The following is a 12,883-nucleotide window of genomic DNA, read 5'->3' on the forward strand; positions in this document are numbered from 1 at the left end:
GTGACAGAATACCGAATGACAGCATATAAAACCAATAAATAAATAAATAAATACATTATATAATTCTTGTTTTCATGAATACATACTATATTTTTAATGCATCTAAATTTTGTATGTGTTTGTTAATAAAATAGATAGGAAAAGTAAATGCTTTCATTGCACTGGAAATATATGCATATTGTGAAACATATGCACCTACCTTTAGAGCATAAGTATGTGGTATTTTACAAACCATGCAGCTCCCACTATAAAATACTTGGATGAATCTCTATATGTCCATTGAAGCATACACTTGCAGTAATGTCAATAGGTTTGAAAGTTAGGCTACCTGGCTTCAATATTCAAAGGTAGCCATTTATTAAGTTATCTGGTTAAGGCTTATCCAGCTAACTTACTTGGGATATTCAGCAGCATGGTTATGCTGCTCAATATCCTCTTATTCACCACTACTCAGCTAGTTATGTCAAACTTATTCAATTAACTTAAACAGCTAAGTATGAATATTACTAGTTATCAGGCGAAGTTAACCAAATAAGTTGCACTGTCCAAATCGGCCCATTGCCTGCCTAGTCAGAGGAAAGAAATACAGACAGAACAGAAAGCATTCATAGCAGAGTCCAATCACATGTTCTGAATGTGGTAAAAGTTTTAGAAAGAAGAGAAAACTGATGCAGAATCAGAAGAAATGGAAGAGTTTGTGTTCATCTACAAAATATAGGAAAAGCTTTCATAACAAAGCAAATCTCACAAATACTAGGAAAGCTACACTGAGGCAAGACTCTTTTTATGTTCTGATTGTGACTACGTATATTTTTAATCAGAAAGAAAATTTCACAAAACAAAATTCTACCCAGCAGCAAGATTAAGTGCAAGTAGGGAATAAAATGAAAGCATATTTTACAAAAGTGATACTGATGTCATATTTTTCTTTTATATTAAATCTGACACGTGGCAAGTGTTTCAATAGGAAGAGAGACAACATCTCCCATGCCAATCTACCTTGCTGATTTATCCCTTATCCTTTTCATTAGGAATCTTTCTTCCACTCAGCATTGCTGCAATACCCAGCATTTTGTATCCTGATGGTCTTGTTGTCACTCTACCTTGCTGTCATGCCCCATATTGTATACTTTGAGGTGTTATTGCCACTCTGTGGGCTGCTTTGCACCTCTCTTGGTATCTTGATGACTTATTCTTTTAAAGGGCAGCCATTGAAAATAACTGGATATTCAGTGACTGCCACTTAGCTGGATAAGTTTGACTTATTCAGCTAAGTAACATTTCAAAATCAAGTTCCCTGAGCTTTAAGATGTTATGATAAAATGAATATGTCATTCAAGAAGTTTAAAATGCAGTAGGAGAGAAACAGAATACTTACAGGGAACAGTTGTATCAAGGTTTTTTTTTTAAAGAAATATAAATTGTTTTATGTTGATGTCTGTACATGAAATCTATGTGCCGTATGTTTTTATGTACCTGGCCCCATACATTGGAGGGAGCAAGTTAGTAAAGATTTTAAATAAATAAACAAAGAAAGAACGAAATTAGAGAAGATGTTCTAGGAGGCAATTTTCAATGTCACATTATTTGCAATTTACATGGACATGTTTGCTTATGTTGTTGTTTTCCCCTTGAACATTAGCAGCTACAGACCTTGCACTTGCCATTTGTATAGGTGGCTGAGCGGCGGGGAGGTCAGCACACATACATTTGAAAATTAGATTTACATCCACTGTTTTCCTCCCCCAACCTAAGCTTGTTTTGTCTCATTTTAACTCAGTTAAAATTGTCTCATTTTAACTCAGTTAAAAATCTGCATGCTGTGAAAGCCAGCATATACATTTAGCCCTGCAAAGAAAAATGTTCAGCCTGAATAAATGATTTTGAAAATTACATAGAAACATAGAAATGACGGCAGAAGAAGACCAAATGGCCCATCCAGTCTGCCCAGCAAGTTTTCATACTTATTTTTCTCATACTTATCTGTTACTCTGACTGCTGAAGTCAGGGCCCTTATTGGTAAAAATTGTTCTCATACTGACTAGGGACTATAACCTGGATTAGTGAAATGTTGAAACCATGAATAAGAAGAGAGGAAAGCTTCAGAGTATCTGTTGAAGAGTAGCAAATGTGTTCATTTGTTTCAAATGCCCTGCTTATGTAGTAGAAAGAGGGTGCTGTGTTAGTTTGTCAGACAATGAAAGGAGTTAAAAAATAAAGGGCTTCTGTAGAGGAACTTCCTTTTTAAAGATAACACATATTTAAAGATGAAAGCTTTTGGGATTGCCATGATCCCTGACATTTTGGGGGGCTGGGACCTTTGCACTTTTGTCCTGAAAGTTTGTATTTGTAACTATTGTCTAGCTATTTATAATGGGATTAACTGTGTCCATCTAGTTTGTTGGGTATTATTACTTCTGTAGCGATAGAAAACACTCCTGAAATTATTGCTATAAATATTCTTTTTTGTTATAATATCTTGTAGATGGCACAGCTGTCTATACTACAGACCGAACTAAAAGCAATTTAAGCAATTACAGAAAGGAAATGTTATGATGTAGCATAATGTAATTTTACCTCTTATTAAGTATAGGCAAACTTGTTTTTCTTTTGCCTATTGATTCTTTTATAATTTGCCCTTCTTTTTGTTAAATTAGGGATGCAGATCTATTTCCACTAGACACTCGAACGGTTCAAGCTTTTGATGTGGGCTGGCTTGTGTTTGATATCACTGTCACCAGCAATCACTGGGTGATTAATCCACAGAACAATTTAGGCCTGCAACTTTGTGCTGAAACAGGGGATGGTAAGTAATGTCCAATGAAATAATATCACATATTTTATTCATCCAATTGTGTTAATATTCACTGTATAGTTAACAAAAGCAAGATTTAAGATTTTTCATATGTGTGTTACTTGCTAATGGATAGGGTTTGGTACAGAAATATGCCTGCGTTCCCAAAATTCTGAATATTTTCAGTATATCATTGATTTAACTGTTGTGTGTCTGGGTATTAAAGAGATGGTGGATGCCTGGGGACCCAGTCATAGATACATGTATATTGGCAGTAATCTAATACTTGGCAGATGAGCAGGGCTGGGGCAAGGGTCTGTAGCACCCTAGTCAGATCAATGTAACCCCCAACCCCGCCCCCCCCCAAAAAAAAAAAAAAACAAACCCACCCTGAGTTGACAGTGGCCCTCATACAGTGGTAGATATATATGGTCATGTTCTCCCTCTTACAGTGTTCTCTCTCTTTTGCTCCTGGTTTGTGACTGGTCTCATAGCTCCGTCCACATTTTGAAAATGGCGCACCCTTGTCCCTGACTGTGCCCTTCCCACTTCCAGTGCCCTAGGCAGCCACACCAGCCCTGCAGATAAGGATCTCTTTCTTAAGCTAAATCTCTGCCAGAATGTTTTACCACTGGACTCTTATTTATTATTCTGGTTTTCTGGTGCTGAAACGTAAGTGTCAGCAAAGAACCATGAAGTACCAATAATAAGTTTTTCTTACCCATCATACATAAGGTTTACAAAAAAAAGGGACAGTTTTCAAAGGAAAAAGGAGTGGTGCAGGGAGTGTGATTAGGGTAAAATAGGGGAAGTTCATTGGATAAAGAATCCCCATGTCACCGGCAACTGTGGGATTTCTAAAGGCAAATTCTGGGAGAGTTTCCCTTTGAAAATCGGCTTTCAGGCCTGTGGGTAAAAAGTACAATAGTTGTAGTGGCAGCCTATTTAGAGGGATGACATGGATGTGCCAGGTGTAGCTAATTGTTAACAGTATGATGTAAAGCTATAAAAGAAAGCATTTTACACATGCTATTATTTTGTTTATTTTGTGGGCATTATGGTGCTTGGTTATTGCTAGAAGTTTTGTACATTGTACAAGCAGAACAGAGAGAAGGAGAAAAAAAATCAGAGAAGGGCTGTTTAGCCTCAGGCTCCTAAATGGCAGTACGTGTTTGGTTCTAGGATTACAAATGTAATATGGCAGTACCATTTGAGTTCAAGGGCTATTTTAATTCTCAGACTGCTAGGTCTTATGCAATATCAAAATTTGTCAAGTAATTGAGCTTGTTACATTTGTTATGCTTGGGACTTTTTAAAATGCAGTGACTGTAGTTTTCAGAATTTTAAGAGTCTTCATTTTTGAAATATTTTGGTCAGGTACTAAAGGTCATGAAAAGATAGCTAAGAAGGTATATCCAACACCCTTAGCAGAGAACACAATGGGAAGACCAAAAAATGCATTTTATGATCACCAGCCTTCTGGATGTGATGGCTGATAATCATTGCAATTGTGTTGTACAAATATGAACATAAGAATATAAGAAATGCCATTCTGGGTCAGACCAAATGTCCATCATGTCTAGGGTTGCCAACTGGCTCCAGATTTTCAGGACAGGTTGTTCCAGTCCTGTTTTTATCTCACCATATGCAGAAACTTTTAGTTCTTTATTTCCTATTGTATTCCCTAAGGCAAGCAAGATTACACGTCACTGGGTGATGTAGTATAAAACCGGGATTGGATCAGCCTGTCCTGAAAATCTGGAGTCAGTTAGCAACCTTAATCAAGCCCAGCATACTGTCTCCAACTATGGCCAATAGGGTTGTGCAGAAGAAAAAATTAAGTTTGGGTTTATTCATTTATTTTGCGGGCACCTCAAATTGTTTTATTAGTTTCAAAATGAAAAAAATATTAATTTTATTTATTCATTCATTTACAATTTAAGTCAATGGGCGAAGCATTGTAGCCTATTTGGGGCTCCAGAATTGGGGTTTACTTATCAATTCTAATGAAACTTTTGGGGTGACATCATCAGAAGGGGGAAAAATCTCCAAGGCATCTAGACTATGGCAAAGTGGTACCAAAAGTAGTATGAATAGCTTTAGGCATTGTAAAGGGGCAAAGGTGTACCAGCGGTAGCAAAAGCTCTCCAAAGCATTGACAGAGGAGCTAAGAAGCAACAAAAGGCAAAGGCTTCAAAAGGGGACCCACACAACAGTGGCATAAATCCTTGAAGGCAGACAAAGACAAAGTGGCACCAAGAGTAGCCTTAGTATACTAAGGCAACATGAAGAGGGAACAAAGCAAAAAAGGTGGCAGGAGAAATCCAAAGGCTCTGATTAAGAGACAAAGCTGCCCAAAGAGTGGCATCAATACACAAAGGCTCCATGAGAAGTGCAAAGCAGTCCCCCAGAGTGACAAGAACAACCCAAGATGTAAAGTCCATGGTATGAAAGCAAATCTTAGTGACTGCAACACCCTCAAGGAACAAAATACTGGGTATGGCAGCAATGCTGAGTGGAAGAAAAATTCCTAAGGTAAAGGATAAGAGGTATAGCAGCAAGCAGAGTGGCATGGGAGATGTTGTCTCTTCCTGTTGTAGCACTTTCCACTTGGCAGATTTAGTAAAAGAGAAAGATCTATCATCATTATCACTTTTGTGAAATAAGCTTTTGTTTCATTCCCTACTTGAATTGATCTTGTTGCAGGGTGGAATTTTGGGTTTCTTATGAAATTTGGTTTACAATTGAAACTATGATCATAACCAGAAAATAAAAATGATCTTTCCTCAGTGGGGCTTTCCTAGCATTTGTGAGGTTTGCTTTATTAAGAAAGTTTTTCCCATATTCTATAGCTGAACATAGGCTCTTCCATTTCTTGATTTTCTTGTTTTGCATGAGTTTTCTCTTCATTCTAAAACTTTTACCACATTCAGAATATGTAATTGGTCTCTGTTTTGAATGTTTTCTGTTCTGTGTATATTTCTTCCTTCTGACTAATATTTTTTGTGGACAAAACACCCTAGTCTAACCAACAAACAAATAAGATGGGAAAACCAGGCTAGAATTATAGAGGGTATTGTATTTTTATTTTTGTTTTCATTTTTACATTTTTTCTGGGAAAGAAAAAGACACCTTAGTTTACTCAATAAAGAAGCAAGGTAGAGTGGGAAGAATATTCCAAGGCTTCAAAAGTTGTAGTTATATGGAGTGGTGCAGTAAGCATACAAAGCAATGGAGGGCCAGGGCAAGACCAAAGGTTGGTAAGAACTGTAGAGAAAAAAAATTAGGAAGTAACCTCATAGATACCCGGAATGGGGGATGCTTGTCGGAGCTTTGGCTACATGGCTGATTCTACCAATAGCACATGCTTCTGTCAAACGGTAAAGGTTGAGTGGTACTTAGAGTGGCATGAAGAGCCCGAAAAGTGGTACAGCAAGTATGCAAAGCAATGAATGGTCAGGGCAAGAGCAAGAGTGTGCTGCATGCACCGTACAGTGTTGTACACAAGTGCTGGTAGACTCCACAAAGAAAAAAATGATTGGCATCCTGATACAGACTCTGATTCAGTCTTTCTGTATTGCTGAGTCATCTCACTGGTGTCTAGACAGCCAGAGACAAAAAAATTACTAGCACTGCTGCAACTCCCCATACTATCTCCTGTTCAGTCCTTTCCCAAGTGAAGAGAAAAATCAGCAGCAAGTGCCAATACCTATCTTTCTCTGGTAGTTTGTACAGTGAGTGAGACCAGTGCAGCACAGATTAAATTAGAAATAGCAAAAAACCATTTTTTATGAATTCGGTGAAATTCCGAAATACTATATACCTCTCAGATGAAGCCTGGAGAGGAAATGCACTGCTTTTTGCATATGGTTAAAACAGTGGAGGGAGCCCCATAAGGTACCAAGACTGGCTTGGAGCAGAGGCAGCAGTGATACTGGTAATTAAAAACTGAAATGGTCAGAGCAGGGCAATGCAGCAGGAAGAGTAGCTGTAAAACCCTTAGAGCTAGATTTTAAAAGGTGCGCGCACACGTCCATGTTTGTGCGGTTCCCGGTGCACACACATGGATGCACTAATTTTTAGGGATGTGAATCGTTTTTTGACGATTTAAAATATCGTCCGATATATTTTAAATCGTCAAAAATCGTTAGAGGCGCGATGCAATAGGAATTCCCCCGATTTATCATCAAAAATCGTAAATCGGGGGAGGGGGGAGGGGAAGGGGGAGGGCAGGAAAACTGGCATACTAAAACAACCCTAAAACCCACCCCGACCCTTTAAAATAAATCCCCCACCCTCCCGAACCCCCCCAAAATGTTTTAAATTACCTGGGGTCCAGTGGGGGGGGTCCCGGTGTGATCTTCCACTCTCGGGCCATGGCTGCGTTAATAGAAATGGCGCTGGCGCTACCTTTGCCCTGTCATATGACAGGGCAAAGGTAGCGCTGGTGCCATTTTGGTTCCTGTCCCCCGACGTCACGAGCACAGGAGATCGCTCCCAGACCCCCGCTGGACCCCCAGGGACTTTTGGCCAGCTTGGGGGGGCCTCCTGACCCCCACAAGACTTGCCAAAAGTCCAGCGGGGGTCCGGGAGCGACCTCATGCACTAGGGCCGTATTGCAAAATGGCGCTGGCCGTATGGCCGTATTGCAAAATGGCGCCGGCCGTATGGCTGTATTGCAAAATGGCGCTGGCCGTATTGCCGTATTGCAATACGGCCCTAGTGCATGAGGTCGCTCCCTGGGCCTGTGCTTATATTGCGGTGACCATGATCTGTGTCACAGTTGACCGTTTCTCTAAGATGGCTCACTTCTTGCCTCTTGCTAAGCATCCTACGGCACCAGAATTAGCTACCCTCTTTACGCACCACATCTTCTGTCTACATGGACTCCCTTCGCACATAGCCTCTGACTGAAGCCCGCAGTTTACTGCAAAATATTGGAAGGCTCTTTGTAGGAAGTTCGGTGTGCAACTCGACTTGACTATAGCCTTCCGCCCGCAGGGCAACGGGCAAGCCGAGCGCACTATTAGGACCTTAAAGGCATTCCTCCAGTCCTTCGTGGGGGACCTCCAAGATGATTGGATCACCTTACTACCATGGGCAGACTTCTCCTATAACCGGCATAAGCACTCTGCAACCAACCAGTCCCCGTTCCAGTTGGTCTACGGGAAGACCCCGAGGCCTCCTCTGCCACTGCCTTTGATGTTACCATCCCCGGCAGTTCAACTTACGGCATGACAGCTGCACAGCTGCTCCAGCCTTCCTTCCAGGACAGAAAGTATGGTTGAGTACCAGGAACATCCATTTATGGACTCCCTCTATGCGTCTGGCCCCCAGGTACATTGGTCCATTCATGGTAGTGGAGCGAGTAGGGGCAGTCTCCTACAGGTTACATCTGCCGTCTACCCTGAGGATCCACAATGTATTCCACGTGTCTCTGCTCAAGCCAGTGGTTCTCTCAGCATTTCATGCCAAGCCTCCTGAACCCACCACAGCCACTGCCAACCCAGATGTCACCTACACCGTAAAAGATGTCTTGGACGTTTGGTTCCACCATCGCCGGTGGGAATACTTCCTCTCGTGGGAGGGTTACGGTCCAGAGGAGAATTCCTGGGAACCGTCGTCCCATATCCTGGACAAAGGTCTCCTCCACCAGTTTCATCTGGACCACGCAGCCAAACCCAGACCCCTGAGAAGGGGGGCGTAAGGAGGGGGTACTGTTGTGGTCCCGGGCCATGCCCCGGTCCCTCCACCTACCTCTGGGATAGCCCGAGCCATTTCAAGGCCTCCTCGGGCCTGCAGGACTTCCAACGTGTCTCTCCCTCCTCGGGAGAAATGCCGATGATCCGCCATGGCTAGCCCCTTCCCCTAGACGGGCCTGCGAGGAGGAGTCCCTTTTAAAGGGGCCAGCACGGGGAAACCTTAGCCCTGCCTTGGATGACGTCAGACGCCATCAGGGTATTTAAACCCTGCATCTGGACTCCTTCAGTGCCTTGCAATGAGGTTTACTCAGTTCCTGAGTTTCTAGTTGCTGCATCTGGATTCTGGATCTCCTATTACGGCTTCTGGATTCTGACCTGGCTCTGTTCCTGACTACGTCTTCGGCTTCTGTCCCTGGCTCTGGTTTGACTTCTGACTTATGGCCTCCGACCCGTTTCCATCCCATGACTTCGATTCCTGCTTCCGCTTCTGGCATTGGCTTCGGACCTCTGATTCTTCGCTACTGACCCGGCTCCGTCCTTGGACCATGACTTCAGCCTCTTCTTCCACTACAGGTATCCGGTACTTGCTGGCCCAGAGGATTCTCCTAAGTCCCAGCAGCTCGGGCTCTCATGGGCTCCTCCCAGGAGAGTCGCGGGCTTCCTAGGGTAAAGACTCTCCTGCCTCCTGGGCCCAGCCGACCTCTCATCCACCTGTTCAGCCGGTGCCCGGATCCTTGGTCGCATAGGGTCCCACCTAAGTCCAAGAGGTCCAGGTCCCTACGGCTCCTCCTGGGGGGACCTCAGACTTTCGGTGGTGAAGTCTCTTCTGAGTCTCTTCTGTGCCACCTCTCGGCTGTGACGTTCGCTGTGGGTCCCCATAGCATACCACCAACAGTCTCAGCCGGCCCAAAGGTCCACGACCGTAACATCAGATGCCAGATGAGTGCTGTAGAAGGCATGAAAAACAATGGATTGCCAGGGCAAGAGCAAAAGTGGATCTGGAAGGAACTTCATATATGGCTGCAGCAGCAGAGAAAGCACCCTAAGGTACTAAGACTGGATTGGAATCATGGTGACAGCAATGGCACTAGCAATTATTAAAAACTAAAATAGAGAAAAGGTAAGACATTCTGCACACCACTCTAGTGAAAAGAACATTTAGGCAAATAACTCACAAGTTATCTGTCTAAGCAGCAACTTTTTCCATATTCAGCCACTTATCCATTGATTTTGGGGACCCCACAAATAAAACAAATAGGACTGCATTAATTTAAAACAAACGCACATCCCTAGTAGCTAATCCAGGTCATAAGTATTTATTTATTTATTTATTTTGTTCTTAACAAAAATTTATATTCTGCATATTCCATGTTTGATAGCGGATTATATTAATATTGAAATCCCAAAATTTATATCACATTAAAGCAGGAAGAGAATCAAGAAAAAAAGTAAGAAAATTAAAATCATAATTATAAGACCTTGTTCATTGTTTAAGGAATAGGGCAACAGACACTGGAACAGGCTTGTTTTGCAAAATATTTTCTAATTGAACAGGATCAGAAAACATGTATCTGTTTCCCTGAAACTTCTCAAGACAATTGTATGAAACATTTAGTAAAAACATGGCCCCCAAGTCAAGTGCTCATTGTTTTTCTCCAAAATCAACTTCCTGCATGGTTCCAAAACAACAACAGGAAATATGAAAATTCTTTACCCCTTGTATAGATAATCTTTAAGATAAAAGAACAATTTTAATGAACATTGATTCCAGAATATACATAACAAGCAACATAGTTCTTTAATTATTAAATCAGATTGTTCAAGAAAATCTGACAAACTGAACAAATCAAATGAATCATTATTATTACCCAAAACAGGACTAGAGGAAACTTTAACATCTGTTAAATAATGCAGTCTAAGGACAGCTGGAATTGTTTCCTTGGACACTTTTTAGAAATCTAAATAAAATGTCTTAAGCATTTCCAAAGGTAGACTCAAAGGGCATTTAGGAACATTTAAAAATCTGAGTTTCAACCTCCTAGAGAAGCTCCCCAGATTTTCCATTTTTCTATACAGTAATTGGTTGTCTTTCAGAAGGCCTAGATTGCTCTCATATAAACCAGCACACTTGTCACTAACAACCTTCAACTGTTCTCCCTGTTCTTGCAACTTCTGAGAGTGATCATTGACTGTTGAAATTCAATTTAGTAATAAAGAATAAAAATTATGCCCTGTCTTCTTCACAGAAAGGAAATAAAATGTTTTTACATGGACATAAAGCAAGCATTCAGTGTATACTTTCACTTCCTTTTAATATGTCAACATAGAGAAGGGCTGTTAGTAAAATAAAATTAAAGCCATTTTACTCAAAGCAGGCACATGTAATACATATACACTTTTCTATGCACAGCTATTTTATTTCAATAATAGGCATAATTATCATTTTCAGTCTATCACATTTATTCTACAAGCCTAATCACAACACATGAATAATAAGTTTTACTGCAGTTTCCTAATTTCTACCAGATGCTTGTGGTACATAAGAAAATAAGGCTTAACATAATCGGTCAGACCAAAGATCCATCAAGCCCAGTATCCTGTTTCCAACAGTGGCCAATCCAGATCACAAGTACCTGGCAGCATCCCAAGGGGTAGATAGATTCCATGCTGCTTATCTGGGGATAAGCAGTGGATTTCTGCAAGTTCACCTTAATAATTGTTTATGGACTTTTCCTCCAGAAACTTGTCCAAACCTTTTTTAAACACAGCTACACTAATAGCTGTCACCAATTCCTCTGTTAATAAATTCTAGAGCTTAATTATACATTGAGAAAAAAATATTTTCTCTTATTAGTTTTAAATGTATTACCTAGTAACTTCATTGTGTGTCCCCTAATCTTTGTACTCTTTGAAAGAGTAAACAACTGATTAAAATTTACCTTGTTCACTCCACTCATAACTTTATAGACCTCTTTCACGTCTCCTCTCAACCATCTCGTCTCCAAGCTGAAGAATCCTAACCTCTTTAGCCTTTCCTCATAGGGAAATCATTCCATCCCCTTTATCATATTAGTTGTCCTTGTCTGTACTTTTTCTAATTCTGCTATATCTTTTTTGAAATGTGGTGACCAGAACTGCACACAATATTCAAGATGAGGTCGCACCATGGAGCAATACAGAGGCATTATGATATTCTCTGTTTTATTCTGCATTCCTTTCCTAATAATTCCTAGCATTCTATTTACTTTCTTGGCTGCTGCTGCACACTAAGCAGAAGATTTCAATGTATAATCAATGATGACGCCTAGATCCTTCTCCTGAATGGTTACTCGTAATACAGGTTACTCATCCCTAAGTGTGTCACATTGCACTTGTCCACATTACATTTATTTTGCCATTTCTATGCCCAGTCTGTTATGTAAAGGGGTTTTTGTGTGCCCTTGGGCCTCGGCCCGACCCCAGACGGATCCAGGACCGAACCGAGGGTTGGCGGCGTGTCTCAGCATGGCAGAAACACGGTCTTACCCTCCGCCGGGCGTGCAAGCTCCCAGAGCCAACAAGATGATGTTGGAAGGTGAACAGTCCTCCGACCGTTCCAAGCCCTTTCAGACCTGCCGCTTAAGATCGGTATGGAGCCACAGGCCGGCCTGAGGATGAGGGCAGACGGAGGCCTTGACACAAAGACATGAGACTATGACTAAGGCGAAGACATCACAGATGAGGGCTGATGCAACAGCATCACAGACGAGGACTGATGCAACGGCATCATAGATGAAGGAACTGATGCAAAGACATGACAAACAAAGCTGATGCAACGGCATCTCAGACGAGACGAGGAACTTGATGAAGTCCAGACGAGACGAGAAGCTGGGAAGCTGGGGAGGTAGACATTGGCACTGTCTCTCAGGGCGCCCTACTCAGCCCACCTTCACGGGCAGACCCAATGCGATCATCCTGTCCCATTACGCACCCTACACAGCCCAAGGAGACTGGTCACGGACCACGAGGAGAGCGGGACGAGCGCAGGAAGTAATCCAGCCGAGGCGGGACTTCGATGATGGAGCCAATGTCATCCGGAGAACCACAAAGGCTGGCAGGTCAGGAAGCTCAGGAGCATAGGACAAGAGTCCACTGCCGGCATATTCACAGACAGAGACGTGTCACCCGGAGAGCCACGGCCAGCAGAACGGAAGGCTCAAGAGCACAGGAGAAGGACACCAAGGAACCTGGAATATCAGGAAGTGGGACATCAGACGATGAGACATCAGGAGACCTGGATGAGGACCTCAGGCGACGAAGATATGACACAAGAAGCAGACAACACTTGAAGCTCCAACGAGGAAACACAAAGGACCTGATGGAGCACTGGACAGAAGGAACTTCCAGA

The 12,883-nt window shown here is 42.0% G+C and overlaps 1 protein-coding gene across 2 annotated transcripts in view; it reads left to right on the top strand.

Moving 5' to 3' along the window:
• The window catches only part of BMP5 (bone morphogenetic protein 5), a 255,498-nt gene that overhangs the window by 119,533 nt on the left and 123,082 nt on the right, over positions 1-12,883 (top strand). For both annotated transcript variants that reach the window (XM_029595693.1, XM_029595694.1), the window contains exon 3: positions 2,658-2,806. In XM_029595693.1, coding sequence (XP_029451553.1) covers positions 2,658-2,806 — 149 coding nt within the window. The remainder of the gene's footprint in view (positions 1-2,657; positions 2,807-12,883) is intronic.

This window comes from Rhinatrema bivittatum, chromosome 3 (genome assembly GCF_901001135.1).
Source record: "Rhinatrema bivittatum chromosome 3, aRhiBiv1.1, whole genome shotgun sequence".
Lineage (NCBI taxonomy): Eukaryota > Metazoa > Chordata > Amphibia > Gymnophiona > Rhinatrematidae > Rhinatrema > Rhinatrema bivittatum.